This window comes from Pleurodeles waltl, chromosome 6, assembly GCF_031143425.1.
Source record: "Pleurodeles waltl isolate 20211129_DDA chromosome 6, aPleWal1.hap1.20221129, whole genome shotgun sequence".
Lineage (NCBI taxonomy): Eukaryota > Metazoa > Chordata > Amphibia > Caudata > Salamandridae > Pleurodeles > Pleurodeles waltl.
The window spans coordinates 1,246,892,598-1,246,911,900 of record NC_090445.1 but is presented as its reverse complement, the minus strand read 5'-3'; the positions used below and the strand labels follow the sequence as shown (position 1 = coordinate 1,246,911,900).

Here is a 19,303-nt window from a genome sequence, read left to right as displayed (position 1 = left end):
AACGCTTAAACGTAGTGCTCAAATAATCATGTGTGACATTAACCGAACTAATAAAGATTGTACGGGGACAAAATGAGCCCTCAGAGTAGTTTGCCATCATTTATACGCGTGCTTTATATAACGTGGTGAATTAGAATTGCACTAATCCGACATAATCATAAACGTGTGCTACGATTTGCTTGTTTGAAATGTTTAGCTTAGCATTACTTTAGCGGAGGCTTTGGCCTAGTTGCCTGGTCTCACGGTTTAGATGTTCGTATTTTTCCACTGTGCTAATAAACGTGTATTTTAGCTTGAAGCTGTACTTTTCCACAGAAGCTGTTCACATGCTTATCTTAAAGTTAGTGCCAGCCTTGCATATTTTCTCTTTAATTCAAGGTCGACTTGCAGGTGCGGACAATGGAGGCTCTGAGAGTAAGCTAATTGGGAAACAATGTTGCGAATTGCGTACCCATCTCCAAGGATAATGTATGCTTAAGTAAAAGCTTGAGAACTGTTGTTTTTGATTGGTCAATTTGAAGCTAACCTATGAACCCTCCAATGGAGACCCTACTGGACTTGAACTGTTGTCTATAAAAACCAGGTGCACGAGAGGAGTTCTCTCTCTCTCTATCATCGGACATCCCGCCATTTTGACTTCGTAGCTATTATGGCCCACTTTGCTGCGATGCCATTTTGAGAGACTTTGATGCTTTCTCTAATCGAGAGAAAGAGACTTTAAATGATTCTTGCCCTAGAGACTTTAACTTTGGTTTGATCCCTTTGCATGAAGTAGTAGTTTCACCTTGCCGCCGTGAGGCAATTGCCCCGTCCACCCCTGCCCCTTAGTCCCGTCCTATGCTGATCGAAACGGTACCCATGATGACCGAAGAACGGTACCTGTGAGACGAAGACTTCCTTGTATGCTGATCGTAATTGGTAAATATGAAAGGAAATTGTAAAATTGCATTGTGTTTCTTTTAGGTAACCAACTGCTGATTTTTGGTAAGATCCCTAGTTAAGAGTTTTTTCTAAATTAATGTTGCTAAATTGTTTTTGCATGAAGTCCCACATGCCGATGCTAATTTGAGGTTAGACGAGGATTCCATATGTCGCACGATGCAATTTGAGATCTTGTTATGCTGACTAAATGTATGTCATTAGTTCATTACAGATTATCGTATTAGTGATTTGCATTGCTATTATCGAATGCCTTGTGATTCAAATGCTTCATAGATTACACTTGTTTCGACGCTATGGACAGCTATTAATGTTCATATATGTTTATCATTTGGTGTTGAGAAACATTTATATTGTGCTAGCTTTGTTAATATAGGGAAATAAATTCACTAACTTTGCAATGAACTGGTGGTTATTCCTGACTGAAAGGTCAGGGTTCGCCGAAATGTATTTTGGATTAATTGTAAAGTGTTATGTCGTTCAAGGTGTTGCTTATGTTCGTTATTGATTATTGATTGATGCGACTGATCGATATAAGAGTACAGAGAGTTCCCACTTAGTCAAAAGATTCATCGGCCTAAAGAGCGTCCAAACGTAGGTAAATTATTACCACGTTCCGCTCTATCACCAGTACCACGTTTCTGATTGCACATGGGACAAGGGGTTACAAATGTATGTTGATCAGGCATGAAATAACAACAGTCATTGCGCAGAAGGTTTATTTTAACCCTTTAACATGTGGTAATGTATTATAACAATCTTCATGTGCGAACCCAAGAGCTGCAAACATAGTAGAGGCACCGCAATCGCGTCCTTGGATCCCTGTGGTGAAAGGTCACGTCTTGTCAAGAAAAGTGTTTGAGATGTAATATTAGAAATTATGCTGGAAGAAACTCCATAAATACACTTTAGGCCAAGACTTGCTCCTGTGATAACAAGTGTAGTTGTTTGCAAGGACTAACTCAACAAGATGGTTGATAGGTTGTACATTGCGAGAAATAAGCTGGTCTTGGCCAGTTGTTTAGAAGGTCTAAAGTCATATATTGTCACTTACTTGTGTATAACCAAGCATGAGTAATGCTTTATCCATTTCATGGTGTAAAAAAATGATAATACAAACCACTTTGTACAACAGTACCAACCACCAAGGAATTTGACATCATGTGCGAATCAAAAGTAAAAACTACTGTTCTAGTTATTAAGTGATATGTCTTTCATTTGAAACGAGTAACTGATGTTTTGGAGTGCTTGCAGAAGCTGAAAACAGATGGATTTATTGTAGGTTTCACTAATATCTCAACTTCCGGGCCGAGTACAGCTTCTTAGTCTCACAGGGCAGAAGGACAAGTGTGGCTCTCTTCATGTCCAGAGTCTAAGGAACAGCTTCCAGGTGTTGCAAAGCTGTAGCTGTGAAGGATGGCATTAGGTGACATCTGATGGTGGAGGGGGAGCGCTACATGGAAGCCCAAAGCACTCAGATGTTAATGGGACCGTTGTCTTATGGGGAAAGTGCTGACTGCCGGCTTGCTGGATTGCAGCATGCTATCATCAACAAAGCATCAGGAGGTGAGGAGCCTAAGGACCTAAGCAAGACCCAGCACGTGTGCAGTGCAGCATCGTTCCCAACACCCTCTCCGCTTCAAAGCATGGCGACCTTGGGGGGGGTTACACTAGTTACCCTCTTGGGGGCTGTGAGAGCCTGAGTGACCCTGCAAGCAACCTACCTAGGTGTGGGTGTGGTTTGCAGCCGTTCCTTATCTAGCTGCAATCTAAATGCCTGTTTGAGCTACATTTAGCAATTTCTCCGGCAAGTGGCTTTGAAAGAGTGATCACAGAAGTAAATATTCAGTTGAAGTACGATAGCCTTCAACTGGCTCTTTATACTGGTGGGTCTAAATCAATCTCACATTAGACCTTAGCTATACTCTTAGCTATGGTCTGATAAATAGAAAGAACAATAAGGACACCTAGTGAACATCTGTCAATGAAATAAAAGGGAAGGAGGACTCTTACCTCCCAATCAATTAAGTAGACCACGCTCCCTCTGGGTATACTTGGGCCAATGAAGCGACACACACTACGGGAGGCAGTGGAAAGAGTGCATGCCCTCGCAAAGTCATCCAAATCGGGCAAAATCTGAAGAGCCAGTCATAACCAGTCATCTGTTGGAGGCTCCAAAAGAGGGTCCTGGAGGGGATTGCTGAAGAAATTTGGTCTTGCCCCCCGGGAGGTTTGGGGAAGGTGGTACAGCCCAGGGGCGCCACTTTGGGCAATTTTTGGGAGGTGGGTTTGACAATATATAGGGGTTCATTTTGTAGAATGCCACCATTTTGGGGAAGGCGACACGGTGGCTGGTTTAAATTTTTACTTAGGATATATGAGGAAAACATCTGGAATTAGGCTCTTCCCCTTTTAAAAATCCCAAGGTTACCCAAGAGGCCCAGCTACAACTCCCCCGCACCATTGTGGATCACTTTAATAGGATATGGGAAGAATTCGAAATTCCACGGTTTCGCACCCAGTTGAAACTAGTTGAATGCATTCCCGGGAGTTTAGCTCTGTCCATCAATACTTGTAGGCGGTGGCCTCATTTGGGGCATATTTATACTCTGTTTGCACAAAATTAGCATCATTTTTTTTTACTCTAAATCGTTGCAAAACTAACTCCATATTTATACTTTGGCGCTAGACCCTTCTAGCAACAAATTTATGGAGTTAAAGTCATTTTTTGGATGTGGAAACCTACCTTGCCTTAATGAGATGCAAGGTAGGCGTTCCTGTGCACAAAATGACTCTATGGCCTTAACGCTATATTTATACTTCCATGCAAAAATGGTGCACGGGAGGGAGGTGGGGTAAAAAAATTGTGAAAAGCTTGCTTTGCCCCATTTTTTTAACACCTGGGTCAGGGCAGGCGTTAGGGGACCTGTGGACCTATTTCCATGGTGGAACACCATGGAATAAGCCCACAGGTGCCCTCCCCAGGCCCCAGGGACACCCCCACCCACACCAGCGGTACAGTGGCGGATGGGGGACCCCATCCCAAGTAAGTACAGGTAAGTGCAGGTAAGTATTTTATTTTTTAAAGTGCCATAGGGATCCCTGAAATGGGCCCCCATACATGGCACAGGGTGCAGTGGCCATGCCCACGGGACCCTGGTCCTCAGTGCTGCGATTGGGGTGGTGACCATGAATCCTGTCTTATCTAAGACAGGAGTCATGTGGAATGGATGGTTTTGCGTCAGAAAATGACTCTAGACAGGTTAGAGTCTTTTTTTTTACTCCAACCTACCTTACATCATTTTTTGGAGCAAAACGCCCTTCTTCCATAGCTCCAGCCCCACCTGACTAACGTCATTTTTTTTTTTTTTTTTTTTTACAATAGTCCACCCTTTGCACCGGCTTACACCATTCCATAAATATGGTGCCTGGCTGGTGCACAGAAATGGTGCAAGCTGGTGCTAAACTTTTTTGGTGCAAAACTGCGTTAGTGCAGTTTTGCACCAAAAATTATAAATCAGGGCCTTAGTTTTTATTTTTATCTTGGGAGCAATTTGACAGATTCTGGTGAATTGGAAATCAGACAAAGTTCTGCCAGTATGTCAGTGGCTTCTTAAGATGAAATGAGTCGATACTAGAGAAATAATGCATGCAAAGAGAATGGGATCTGCAATCAGAGTAAACAGAATATGGAAAAACTGGGAGAACTAGGGAAGAAAAATCTAGGAGGTTTGCAAGACCAGGTTTAACACAACTCAACTGAGTGCAATCATGTCAAGGATGATTTCTGAATGAACCTATTGTTTGTATTGCTTGATTCGTATTTTGCTAATTAATTTTGAGTTATTTTGCCGCTGCATCTCAAAAATAAAAATTAAAAAGAACTAATATCTCAACTTCCATTACAACCAATTGAGTAACGACTACGTGCTTTATTGAAAGATTAACTATTTTATAAATACCCCCAAAGAACTATTTCCGGAGTATTATGACTCACACTTGTAGAAAAGGTTAATAATGATGGATTCCTTTCTTTTTTTTTCTGGTGTTTCAAATTTTTGGTTTTGTAAAGTGGTGAGCCCATGGAGGTCAATTCACCAAAATGTCAGGGGTAGAAGAAGTGGCATCACACATCATTTCATCTTTACTTTTACTCATAATACATCCTTATGCATACACACACATTCACTACTGCCACTCATACACACACACACACACACTCTTTTACATAAGCAGCCCGCAAGCATAAAAACAACATACATTTAAAAGTGTTTTTTACTTACCTCAGCTACCAAGGAGGGCCATATTCCAGCTAGCTGTGCTCCATTTTTTATTACACTAGTAGTAAATAATATAATATTATTTATTATTAGTGTAATAAAAGAACTGATTGAAAACAAGGAAGTTAGCCCCAAGCAACGACCATAAGGATGAGCTGCCTTTGTGTTCCTGGCACCGATTTTGCCACCTCTGAGGCCAGGGATCGCAAAAACAGTGCCAGGGCCGAAAGGGGCAGCAGCTGCGACCCCTGGCGACCCCTAAATGACGTTCCTTGGTGAGCCCGCACCCAAAAGACAAATTATAAAAATGTCTTGTAGTGTAATTGTAGCAGATCGTGTAAAATGTACTCATTTTAATGTAAAGATCACACTGACAGACATTTTTCTGTAAAACTCACAAGATTAACGGATTCCTTTGTCACGAAAACTAGCTTCCTATGTAAATGATATAAACAGCCATTATTTATTCTGTTTAATTGGTAAACCCTGCTACAGCCTGAAAGAGAATGCCTTTAACCCATTCCTGATTGCCCAATGTACTCTGGTACGGTGGTGGACTTGTGAAGCATTTGAGTCACCTTAAATGTGCTTCGGCAAGCTCCTGGGACAGGCCTTGCTCTAACCTGGAGAACTGCTCACAGTGGTTTGTAGACGGGGACAGCCACATCCTTATCATACAAGAATGGAGTCCTTCGCCACACAGTCCTTTGAGGGGAAACCCCAGTACTTAATTTGTTGAAAAATAAAAGTGAAGGGGCGAAGTTTTTCTTTGGAGCATGCGGTTGGTGCAGCCCACTTCCAGGCTTGTCAAATATTGCATGGTCTTGATTTCTCCCTCAAGCCTCTTTCTTTCACAGCTGCCTGTCTGCTGATTTCACCCCTTACTTCTCCCTATGTTACTGTTTTCCTGTCTTTCTGTTCCAACTAATTTCTCCCTTTTCTGCCTTTCCCTCTCATGGGTCAAAATCTAATAATGACAAATAAGTCCCGGTCCTAGCCTGTGTTATGCTTGGCAGATCGGTAAAGTGCGGTACCACCTGTAACCCTGTGCTCACCACTTATAACCACAAATTCAGCACAAGAAAACTCTCCAAACTCCTAAAAGGAAGATGTCTGACAATTTTCTTTTAAGAGGTGAAGCCAGAAGCCTTAAGTCTCTCGTGGGAACAGTGAAAATGCAGGATGAGAATCTGACAGACTAATTAACGAGTCATGTCGCTAATTTAGAGGAAAGACTTACAAGGGATGTTCTGTGCGGCAAGGAAGGACATGAGTGAGTGCAGCAGTTGCTTCTTAGAAATGAGGGAAAAGGGTGAGTAATCCCCGACAAAACGAATGAGAATGCAAGTGAATTGGAGTAAAGAGAGACTCGTCAGTAATCTGTTAGACAGATGCCTAAGTGTGCCAAGCTACTGCTTCGAGGAATTGACATTACAGACTCTAACAAAGTTTACAATAAAATGGATCACCCCAGACTTTCCTGGCTGATCTTCTCATATAAAAAATGTCAAGGAGTGAGCTACGTGGTATTCCTATTTTAACGTGATTTGTCTAGCAAGGGAGAGGCAACACGTACCTCTCCATTTAAAAGTGGACTGAACGTCAAACATAAGGGGCATTAGCCTCTGAGGGGATTCCAGATGGCAACGACTTTTGGATCTATCCTGCCAGCTTAGCACTGAATCGCTAACCTACATATAAAGGCCTCTCTAAGGTAGCACCAGTTGGGTCATCCAGACACTTGTCTCATGCTAGGCTGAGATAGTGTAGTCCATTGTGCTAGACAATCATTGCCTGACAGCATTTTCATGTAAAGAAACTTAGAAGTGCTAAGTTATTTCCACAATCGTTACTACTAGTACGATCAATTTTTAAAAAAATGATTAAAAATAAAGAAATGTAGGCTGTGTTAAATTATACTCTGATGGAGAATTACATCAGTGTACTGGAAAGATGAATGGGGTAACATGCCATCCTTAAGTGCATCCTAACCCAGAGAGTGGGCTCTCAGAATTATGGGCAAGACATGTGAGGTCGTGTGGAATGCCATCTTAATGCAGTTTTCCATTTATCAGTGAGAAGTGGTTCAATCCCTTGTGCTGTAATTATTTTCTTACTTTCATTTTATTACTGGTGGCTTCTACTGCACTCATTTCTCAAATTTTTTTTCCCAACACAAACCTCAATCGAAGTGTTCCACAATTACAGCCAAATAAACGTATCTACACAGTAGCCATGAATTGCATGGTCATGAGGTCTCATCAAACTCCCTATCAAACACAATGGATGCTATTACCAGGGCCACCCTGGGACCTAAACTCAGCCTGCAACCTACCTTCTGAAATGCTGGAGATGCAGCAAGGACAGTGCTGCCCTGGCTCATGTACATTGCTGGGCAGTGTGAGAATCTGCTACAGCTGCACAGGACTATATTCTCCAGGGCCTTCACTCCAACATAATTTGCAAACATTTACACCCACTCCCTCATTCATGCACAAGCGTATAAGCAATCCATTTCACAGCGTACACTATTGAAAATACTACCTCGTTGACCTCGAACTCACACCTCCTCAATCAATTTTTGCTTTTCTGGTTGACTAAGATAGTAGGCTTTGGGCCTAATTATGACTTTGGGGGACGGAAAAGCCCGACTGCCGAAGCCCCGATGGGTAGGTTACCACCAGTGCTGCAGCCTTCCCGCCGGGCCCATTATGAGTTTCCTGCTGTGTCAGCGGGCGGAAACCAAGTTTTCACCCGCTGGCCCAGCAGGAAACGGCCTACAGCATTGTCTCTGGCTCATAATAGAGCCGGGGCAATGCTGTTGTGCGTAGGGTGCAGCAGCACCCATTGCAATGTTCACTGTCTGAACATTGCATCGGGCTGGCCAAGGGAGCCCCTGCACAGCCCATGCCAAGTGCATGGACAGTGCAGGGCCCCCGCGGGGCACCTGCACTCCATCTCTGCCAGCCATGCAGCTCAGCCCTGGCAGATTAGGATCGCCAGCACTGCCACACCGTCGTGCTGATGAAAAGTGGCAGTGCTGGCAGTCCGATTACGGCACTATCGCCGGAGTCATAATGTGGCGGTCATTGGACTGCCAGGGTTATAATAAGGCCCTTCGTGTCAAAAAATAATACTACATTGAAGCACTTACCAATTTATAGGAATATTTTTATTTCTCCAAACTTTTTTTGTGTATTATTTTGCCGTATTATATAGCACAGTCTCGACCTGAAGGCATTGGAGCACTTTACATAAACACCAGTTACATTACACAAGGTCACATTCTTTTGGGGTTTTTTTAGGCAAGGGGAGAGTTAGCGATTTGCGCACAGTCACAGGATGTTGAGTCGATGCAAGAATAATCAGATCTGGCCGTAACTCCACATTGCATGTGTGCTGCACTGTACTGCAGACATACAAGGTGATTGAAAGGAATGTTTAAAAATGCGTCTAGGAACAGGACTTTGTACCACAAGGGTATGTTTCCAGAAGAAACCCTATGCTCGATATTATCCACAGATCTCTACACCATGGTTCAAAGGTTGTGAGTTGCTCTAGGCAGCCTGTTTGTGCCTCCGTGTGGGTGATGACAGTAACTGTGGGCCATTTTTATCAGATCGAGACGACCAGACAGCACTGGCTGGTTGCAAAAGACCTGTTGTGGCCTTATCAAGAACTTGCAGTCCACCCATTGCTTACATTGATTGGCTTTATTGTCACTCTCATTTGCTTACTTCCTATTTGATGTCTTTCCTTGTCCCAGCTTGTTCAGTTCGTTTTTGTCCCCCTGCTACAGCATAGCCTCTTTACTATCTCTTTGACTGGCTACCTTCTATCATTCCATTGCTCACTTCTAGGGAGCTACATTTTTGTTTTTTGCTTAGGCTCTCCATAAGACTGCATATGTTTTCCAAATCTCTTCCTCATATGCTTATCGTCCCATCCCCTTCAACAACACACCCCTGCAGTCCCTATTGCTGCCTCTTCCATATTGCAAGCTCCCCCCTTGTATTTGCCTCGCCCATGCCTAACTCCCTCCTCCTCTCTAATCTGTGTTGATTTCTAGTGCTGATGTTTCGCTCCCTGCTCTCTCTTGTGTGCTGCTTTTCCCTTCTCTCCCCAGAGTGATATAAAGCATGGTCAAAAGGCATTAGCAAAGCCAATAGGTCTCAAAGGCGAAATCTGTCAGCTTTGCCAATGATTGTTAATAAATATGGTTCTGCGCTGCTTTCATCCCCGAGGCCTAGTGGAACCCAACGAGGCAACTCCGGTTGCTGCTCTGCGCTGTGCAAAAAATAATAAATCTGCCACAAAGTGTCTGCACACTAGGCTCCTAACACCAACTGACAGTAATCAAAGAGGTCGTTTGCTGCATGCCTGCACCTCACGCCCATTGACTCTTGTAGCTTGTCTCAACTTCTGCCTAGTGTTGAAATTTACGATTTTCACTGTTATAATTAGCTTCATTGGCAATGTACAAAAAGAAGGATGTTGTACCCTCTTCAGCCTTTTATATTTATGTCTTGGTAAGGTATTGTATGTAATGCTTTGTGCTGCTAAATACCGAAGACATCAGTCTTGTGACTGCACCTGGCAGTTTGGTTCATAGCTACACTGCAGGTCAGTGGGCTGGGGCTGAGGCAGAGTCGGCGATAGGTCCGGTCTCTTAGGCAAATGACCCATTTGCCTTTTAGATAATTCCACCCTTTTACTCACGCATTTGAACAGGCCTGTCACACACTGCTTCTGTAGCATCCTGTCTGCACAGAGGCTGTTAAACCAGCGGTGCGTGGAGGGTAAAGGCGTCTGTGAAGGCAGATCTCAGTAGCTCTCAGGCATCTCCCAGCAAGGGCCAGGAGCAGGAAATTGAACTGAAGCTGGTGTGACAACTGAGGCGGAAGCGGATTGGGACAGTGAATCTGTGAGCAGGCTGCCGTGTGATTGGCGTACTGCATGACTTGTGGCGAATAATGAGGCTCTGTTTTGACAATTATATTTGGAAGTGGCCTTCTCTCTGAGAGTACAACGTGTCTCTCTAACAAAGGTTCCCTCCATGCAGTCAAAAACACATTCCTCATATTTTAGGTTCGGGGATCCCAGTTTTACGATTTTTTTTTTTTTTACAGTTCAGTCTCTTTCTACCGGCATTTATTGTTTGATCTTTAAATCTATGTTTCTCCATATTTATTTTGTGTCGAGGGGTTAAGCTGCCACTACTACATTCTAGCCTTTATGTAACCAATAAACGTGCACTCGCTCGCACCTGGTGTGCCTGTTACAAGTAGATAAGTATTATACTTTAGTACAATTGTATGAAAGCATTGGCATTGATTGCACTATTATAAACACGTGCATATCCATACCTGTTTAAGTTTCATTTGAAACGAGTGCCCCTCTCTTTGCCACCTACATGTCAGTGCAGGTAGGAGCTTGGCAAGCATGACTGGCCGAATTAAAACAAAAAATAATAAACACTCAGGCACATTTTAAAAAGAAGTGGAGCTGCACCTGGTGCAGAGCCAGTTTTCTAGTGTCCCTTAGCGACCCCCTACCACCATCATGTATGTGCCGTGTTTAAAATACGGCGCACCATGGCGCAGGGTAGGGGGCAGTAGCGTCAACATTTTTGATGCTATTGATGTACTGTTCAGGGTTAGCGCCAACATTTTGGTGCTAACCATAAACAGTACATAGGGACCCATTGTAACAAATGCTGTGCCCCCTTTTAACGCCTGCTCTGAGCAGGCGTTAAAAGTAGCCGCAAAAAATGAGGCAGTGGACTTTCTTGATTCCACTGTGCCATTTTTACGGTCCACCTAACTGGGGAACATCCCTTTTGCATACATTATGCATGGTGCATGCATAATGTGGCACAAAGGGTTACAAAGTGGCACAAAGGCATGCACTTTGTAAATATGGTGTGCTGATTTTTTAAACCTAATGCCACATTGGTGTAAAAAAATGACACTAATGTGGCACTAGTGATTCTTAAATCTGGACTTCAAGGGCAGATTTACGAAAAGTGGCTCTGAACTCAAGTGCAGCACCATTTTTCTTGCGCCACCATGTGTGCGCCTTGTTTAAAATACGGCGCTGCATGGCACAGGGTAGGGGGGCAATAGCGTCAAAACTTTTGACGCTATTGATGCACTGTTCAGGGTCAGTGCCAAAATGTTGGCGCTAACCCTGAACAGTACATAGGGACCCATTGTAACCAATGGTGTGACCCTTTTTAACGCCTCCGCTGAGTAGACGTTAAAAGTAGGCACAAAAAATGATGCAGTAGAATCTCTTAGATTCCACAGCTCCATTTTTGCAGTCCTCCTCATGGGGGAACGCCACCTTTGCTTACATTACGCATACAGCATGCATAATGTGGTGCAAAGGATTACTATGTGACGCACTACATGCATTGCGCCTCTTTGTAAATATGGCACTGCGATTTTTGAAGCCTAACACCACATTAGCATATTCAAAAACTTACGCTAATGTGGCGCCAGTGCTTCTTAAATCTGGGCCTCAGTCTTTTCCATGGTTAAAAAATACACACAATGAACTACATGGTTGTCTATATGTAGAATAAGCAAAACAGAAAACGAGAAACCTTACGTATGATGAATCAGGCAAGTGGTGCACAACACACAGACTTGTCTATTCGACTACAATAATAGGTAGATATTGAGCGTTATTCGGTGTGCCTCTGATTGAACCTTCCTGTAGCGCCTACGCTTCGAACCTCTGACATTATCCCTGTAGCAGGCGCTTTAACTCCCAACAGTATCCTACAGAAATTGCAACCCGTTTCGTCCAGTGCTCACAAACATTTCTTCGCGGGGTGCTCGTTCCATTCACTGCGCAACTAGTAAAGACGTAAAGACTGCTAAAGTTCTATAAAACATGACACAAACATAGTTCCGTTTTACCAACTGGGTGGACCAAGGGACCAAGGGTCCACTGCAGAAAACTCAAATTTGCATTCTTCCGATGTCAATAAAATAGATGTCCTTGGTTCGGAAGATCGATAGAACGAATATCATTGGGTGAGGGGTGGGCGGGTTGGCAGTCGAGAAAACGTCAGTTATTATAGGTACCAGTTCCCTATCATTATCCAAAAATGTTGCTACAAATGGCCAATTTGCGCATAAACTGATTAACCCAGGATCACACAATTTAGTCAAGCTGAGACTGGAAGCCAAAGGCCTGGGTGTCACGGTTGGCAGATTCGCATTTTAGAGCCCCTCCTCCGTGGAGGTGATATTTTTCTCACAGCCTTCACCCTTCTCACATCGAGCACTTATCCTGAAGGGCTGCCACTGCAGCCAGTCCCGGCGAGCCCGGAAGCCTGACATGGTGCGTGGGCGCCTGGTGTCCAAACCCCTCAGCCCTGATCCCTGTGCTTTAGACTCCTATTATTAGTCATTGTTCAAAAGCGCCTAATCCCACAGAAAAAAGGCGCATGGCTCTGAAGCGAGTCTGGAATTAAAGGCGGCGCGTGAATTACTTCTCGTGTTTTACCTCAGTGGACATCGGTTATGTGAAATGCATCTGTTCGCCCTCCCACGCTCGCGCTTCCTACTCTGCGGCTTTTTTTTTATTACAATGTGCGCCGTTCCCTTTGTCTAACTCTCTGAGTCTCCGGGTGTTTATCTCGGCGTTCCACAGTGTGTTCTTCACCCTTGCATTCTTTCATTATCAAATATTGTTACATGAGTTAGACCAAACGTATACAAATGTGCAGCCTAGCTGACTTGGAAGCAAAGTCCTCTCCTGGTAGGGCTTGGTTACACTGAGGGTGTGGGCGTGCCTAGCAAGACTGCGCGGCCAGTTTTTGTGGAACGTGAGTTTACAGGTTCAAACTAAAAGACTCAGCCTTTCATTCTTCTGATGCTGATAAAATGAGCATATTATAGTCCCTTTAATCCCCCTTTGTGTTTTTTGTATATCCTCTAAAACAATACTAATCAACCACACCTTCCAAGGTGGAGTAGTTTCTCTTTTGGTAGCTACATGATTGCGTTGTTAACTATATTTCTGTCTGTGTGATAAAGTGTGCTGTGTACGATATATCTCAAAGAGGGTCACCGCCACGTTTGTATCTGTTCTGCCCAGTGTATTTCGAAGAGCAGCTGGAGTCTGCCCACTCTGGAACTGTTTCTACCCAGTGTACTTCAATATTCGACAGGAGTCTGTCCCACTTGTGAATCCTTGCCAGTCTAGCCCATTTTGGAGCCAGAGCCTCCAAAACCTTTTGAATCTGTTTTTCTCAGTGTATTCCATTGCTTAACTGGAGCTTGTCGCACTTTTGTATCATCTATTCCTCCCAGTGTATTTTGATGTGGAGCCAGGGCCAGCCTCATCTTGGCTCTATTCTGCCCCCCCTGTGTCGATGGGCTGCCAAAGCCTGATCCCATTCTCAACCTATTTTACCCGATGTATTTATTCTACTATGGAGCCGAAGCCTGCCCCGCTGTTCTACTACGTGGACTACCACACCGTGGAATCTACTCACTGTATTCCATAGTGGAGCCGGGGCCTCCCCACTTCTGAATCTTTTCTACTCAGTGAATTCCATTGTGGGGCCGGGGTCTGCCACACTTCTGAATATATTTTACCCAGTGTACTCCAATGTGATTAACAGCTGACCAGTGACCACCATACTACCGTGCGGCAGGGGTTGTCAGAACTCACTATGTTGTGCCTGAGATATTGTAGACTGAAGCCCGAGTCATTCTTTCTTTTGATCCAAGGACTGTCACTCTTCTGGTCAGTCTGTCCCCCGTGCGCCTCCACGCAGAAGAAATGAACTTTCAGCTGGATTTAAGAGGAAAAGCGGAAAAGGAAGGAACCGGACATATGTTTACTGAATGACCGCGTGGACCTAGGATTCTTTGAGAAATATTAAATTAAGTCGTAAAAAGGGAATCTCACGGGGCGGTGCCACTCTGCTGCAAATTCATACTTCTGGTTGCTTGTTTTCGGGAGCCCTCAAGCTCTGTCTCCAGGTATGGTGTCTTTCTTTGCAGGGTACGGAAGTCCTGGGCACCTGGTGGGAGTGAATCGAATTTTACAGTTTGTAGAGCCAGATATGAGCCAGCTCAGTGACTATTGCTACGTAGGTATGTACTGTGTCCGAGCGATGCTGTCAAATGATACTGCCAGCACCTTCCTGGAACCAAAGGTGAGAAGAGAGCAGCGAGTTCTCTTGTGTACAAGCGTGCATTTCAACTGCCGGGAGGCCCTCTGTGCAAGGCGGACAGTATCTATCTATCTATCTATCTATCTATCTATCTATCTATCTATCTATCTATCTATCTATCTATCTATCTATCTATCTATCTATCTATCTATCTATCTATCTACCTATCTACCTATCTGCTGTCTATCTGTCGCCCCACACTCAACACTCACACCAATACTGAAGTAAACTGTCACAAACCTCTTCCAGCAGTTGATCAACTCGTCCCAAAATAGTCGTCTCCATTTGGTCTGCAGAGAGCAAGGCGGAGAGCTGAGCCCGTCTTTCATCTTCAAGAGACAAGACCCGGGTCTGCAAGTCCGACGTCCCGGACTGTGCAAGGAGGCTGACAACCAGAGAGAGCAATGACACGGCTGCGCACCCGCATCCCAGAACCAGGGACGCTCCGCCGGCCTTCCGCGCTTCCTCTGTCCTTCTGTGGGGTGCCCTGCACCCCTGCGACCAGGCGCTGCCGGCAGCAGTCCTGCAGCCTCTTTCCTCCTCCATCCCCTCCCAGGACTTCATAAATAAATAGATAAAATAAATAAAATACAGATCTCTTCCAGAAAGTGCACTATTCCAGGAATCACTGGAGGCAGAAGACAAATTCCGAATGGCCCTTACAAAATGTGGCCAAAAGAATAAAAAAGGTTCAGCCTGGTGGAGTTAAATTTGACTCAAATAATGTCAGTTCCGAAAAGGAAAATACCACAAAAGATCCAGCTTCCGGGAAAAAAAAGTTTGTGGTACTCCTCCTGTCCAGTTAGCTTTCTTCTCGTCTGTGTGAGTTTTAGCTCCGTGTCCGAGTAACTGCCTGGTGGCGCATGGAAGTCACCATTGGCGATGTGTAGTGCTGAACTGCTCCAGAGCAGCTCTGCGACCGATCCCCTCTCCTTTGTAACATGACCCACACTGCTCTTCTGCGAGCCCCCTCTCCGGACGGCGAGCTACAGAGGAGCTGGCGGGGTCTTTATTCCCCTCAAAGTAACCTCCTCTGCTCTCTCACCCTTCCCCCGCGCCCCTCCTACGCGGTGATTTATTTATGTATGCAAAGTGGCCGAGTGAGGTAGGATGTACTTTTGATTGCCTCGCCCCTTCCTCACAAACGGTTCCCGAAGCACCTCTCATCAGCTGCCCTCCTTTGATGTGACGCTTTTCGGGGTTATTTATAGGAGCAGGAAGCGATTTTGAATCTAGCAGTCACACTCCTGTCCTGCAGGACGTTATAGCCTGAACAAACCGCCGAGAGACAATTTACTGAGAACAGAAGCAGCACAGCAGTGGTTGTGCTGTTGTCCTTAGCGATAACTTTAGTGTGAGAAGTTTCTGAGCGAAGTTTTGCCATTTAGTACCAAAGCACTCCCACGTGACGGTACCATGTTGTACAATATATGTGAAATCTCTCTTCCCTACCGCCTTCCCAATTATACACGTCCTCTAGGAAATACTGTAGTTGCTGTAGTAGTTGCCATACCATAGTTGTAGCATTTTGAAGCAAACTTGTATGTAACGTGATTTCCGGAATGGGGACTTGGGGGGAGCACAGGGCTTGCCCGTCTCCCCCCGGGTTTATCGGGCTGTGGTGGAACGTTCCACAGACTCGACTGGGGATTGGTTTTGGGAGGGAACTGGGGTTGTGACGTCGGGAGGGGTATAAAGGAGAGGGGCTGGGTGTGGGCGGCCTCTTTGGCCGTTGTCACACCCAGTGGGCGTTTTTGGTCTTCGTGCCAGGAGTTAATTTTGTGAGTTTGTCGAATTTAGAGGTGGGCTTTTGGTGTTTTGGGAGGAGCTTGTGTTAGGTATTGTTGTTTGGTTACCATGGAACCTAATAAGGTTGTGCAGGCGCTTAAAGTTATACAGGATGAGGGTAGGGAAGATTTGTTGAGGGAAGGAGTTTTGGAGCAAGCATGGGTTGGGCTTAAGAGGCCGAAAAGACTATCGGCTGAGGGTGTGTCAGCTGCTGTAGCGGCGTGCACTTCGCCGGTTAAAACATTAAAAAAGTTTAAGGCGAAAAGTGAGAGGGGAAGGAAGGTGGCGCGCTCACCTCCGATCGACGATGAGCAGTTTTCCCCAATTCAGTGTCCGGTTGAAGGTTTTGTGGGGAAGCGGCGTGGCGCTTGCCGCTTTCCCCGTAGGCAAGGTGCATCTCTGTCGAGGCGCGTGGCTGCTGGGGGCCGAGGGGCGGCTCCAGTAATTGCGGTGCGCGCTACCGGGCGCATGGGGGCGCGGGCTGTTGTCGCGCATTTGCGATCGGCTCGGGGACCTCGGAGAGCTCTATCGCCTTTAGAAACAGGCGGGGAACGGAGAGGGACGTCATTCGAGGAAAGAGCCTTGGGAGGCGCGCCCAAGATGGCCGCCCCCTCGGTCTCTGATTGGAGGAATAAGCCAGATTTAGAGGAAAGGCAATCGGGAGCGGCCGACAAGATGGCCGCACCTGTTGTGATCGAGGAAGATGAGGTTGTTATCATATCGGATGAGGAAGAAGGTGAATTGAGGTGTCCGGAAGGTGTTGGGGATCAAGTTTTGGATGTGTTAATTGGTGCTGGTAGGAAAGGGGTAGGCAGGATGAGTCAGAGTATTAGTAGGTCGCTTAGTCCAAGGTCAGGTAAGGTGCAGTCAGGGCATTTGGTTAAAAGGGCTGTTTTTAGATTGGGCGAGCAGGTAGAATTCGTGGATGATAGTGGGCGTGTACTGAGTGGAAAGGTTTTTGGTGAGACCTCCGGGTCTAGTGCAGGGGAAAGGGCAATTGTTCAGCTAGATGTTTCACAGGCAGTTTGGAGTGAGGGACCCTCTGGGTGTGACACGCCTCCTGCTTCGGGCGGGCCGGGGGTGAAGGCGGTTTATCGGCCATCTGGGCGGATGGTTGGTGACCGGAGCACACCGGTGAAGGTCCGAGCGCCTTCAACACACCGGGCAGAAGGGAGGGCGCGATCCGGAGCGGTCCGCCCGACTTCGAGGGATGCATCTAGACTTTGCGACGCTCAGCCATCTACTAGCCAGGGCGCTGGGGATGGTTGGGATGAGTGGTGCGACGATCTGCTTGATTATGACGAAGATTTGGACGTGCAAGTTCCTTACAAGCAGTCTGATCGAATTCAGAGAGAGACGCCTGGTGCGGTTCAGGGCGGCCAGGTGCCAGAGCGGTCTCATGTATTGTCGACAAGCGGTTTTCCCAGAGGTGAGGAAGGGTTGGGTGTTTTTGGGGTAACACAGGGTGGGAGTTTTGGTCGTGGGGTTTCTGGTGGTTCAAGGGCATCGTATTTGCAGGGTGAGAAAGACATTAGTCATAAGGTGGATGCTGCAGTTCAAGCGAATGTGGTTATGGAGGTCGGTAAGTTGGAGGTAAGTGCGGGGTCTGAAGGGTCATCAAATAAGGCGGAAGGGGGGGAGGGAGCACAGTCGGGGTCTAAGCACATGGACGGGGAGGCCATTGGAGGCAGCATTAAGGCTAAAAGGTTACCATACATGGGAGTGTCGATGCCTTTGGGGGCGCATCTCACTCCAAGTTTGAAGGAAAAGATTTGGAAGGATGAATTCGTTGACGTTTTTAAGTTGCTTCATCGGGAGGTTCAGGCAAAAGAAGGTTCGAAAGAGGAGGAGTGGGAACTAGCTAGGAGACCTAGAGTTCCTACCACCATTGAGAACTGGACGTCAGCCTTCCTGATTTATGCCAGCGTCTATTGTGAGAAGCATCAGGATTCTTGCGTTGCATTGATGAAGTATATGGATGTTGTTCGTAGGGCTCAGATGGACTTTGGTGGTTTTGGCTGGTTTAGGTATGATGAGGAGTTTAAGGCAAGGAAGGCTATGGACCCTTCTAAGATGTGGGGTGAAATTGATCAGGAGTTGTGGATGCAATGGTTGAGGTCGGCGAGGAACGTGCCCACAACTCATACGGCGAGTGGTTTACCAGTGTTGTATAAGCCCTTTCAAGGGCGTCCCACTCAATTTGGGGTGGGTTTTGGGCACCGAGGGCAGTTTCAGGCGAATGGGGCATGCTGGTCTTACAACAGTGGCACCTGTAATAGACAGCAGTGCAAGTTCAGGCATGATTGCTCCAACTGTGGGGGAAAGCATCCAGTTTTCCAGTGTCTGGGAGGTTTTCAGTGGACCTGGCATGGGTCGCAGGCCAGAGGTGTCGACAGAGGTAGAGGTTCTTCACAACAAGTTACGGGAAAAGGGCCCTACGCCTATTAATTTTGAAGCTGTTGCTTATTGGCTACAATTTTATAATCTTGAGGAAGAAGCCAAAGTTTTGTTTAGTGGTTTTTTGGAAGGTGTTAAGTTGCGCTACCAGGGCCCGAGATTGAGAAGATGGGCCAATAATTTGAGGTCAGCGAGGGAGCATCCTGAGGTGGTGAGAGCGAAATTGAAAAAAGAGGTGGAATTGGGCAGGATTGTGGGCCACTTTTTAGATTGGCCTTTGGCAAATCTGATGATTTCTCCTTTGGGGGTGGTCCCTAAGAAGCAGGCTGGTGAGTTTAGATTGAGACATCATTTGTCCTGGCCCGCGGGGGCCTCGGTTAATGATTTTATTGCAGGAGAAGATTCGGTGGTACATTATGCTTCCATAGATGACGCTATTGCATTGGTTCAGAGGTGTGGTAAGGGCGCGGAGATGGCGAAATCTGATGTGGAGTCAGCATTCAGGCTATTGCCGGTGCACCCTGATGATTTTTCTTTGTTAGGCATGCAATTTGATGATGCCATTTTCGTTGACAGGATGCTGCCTATGGGGTGCTCGGTGTCATGTAGTTTGTTCGAGATGTTTAGTTCATTTGTAGAATGGGTTTTTGTTTTTCTCAGAGGTGCTGGATTTGTGACCCACTATTTGGATGATTTTCTA

General features: G+C 45.8%; 1 protein-coding gene across 1 annotated transcript in view; it reads right to left on the bottom strand.

The window, feature by feature from the left end:
- Positions 1-15,485, bottom strand: part of LOC138301754 (collagen alpha-1(XIII) chain-like) — a 257,134-nt gene extending 241,649 nt beyond the window's left edge. Inside the window, exon 1 of the mRNA XM_069242265.1 lies at positions 14,659-15,485. Within this exon, the coding sequence (XP_069098366.1) occupies positions 14,659-14,982 (324 nt within the window). The 5' untranslated portion in view covers positions 14,983-15,485. The remainder of the gene's footprint in view (positions 1-14,658) is intronic.
- Between the last annotated feature and the right edge of the window lie 3,818 nt (positions 15,486-19,303).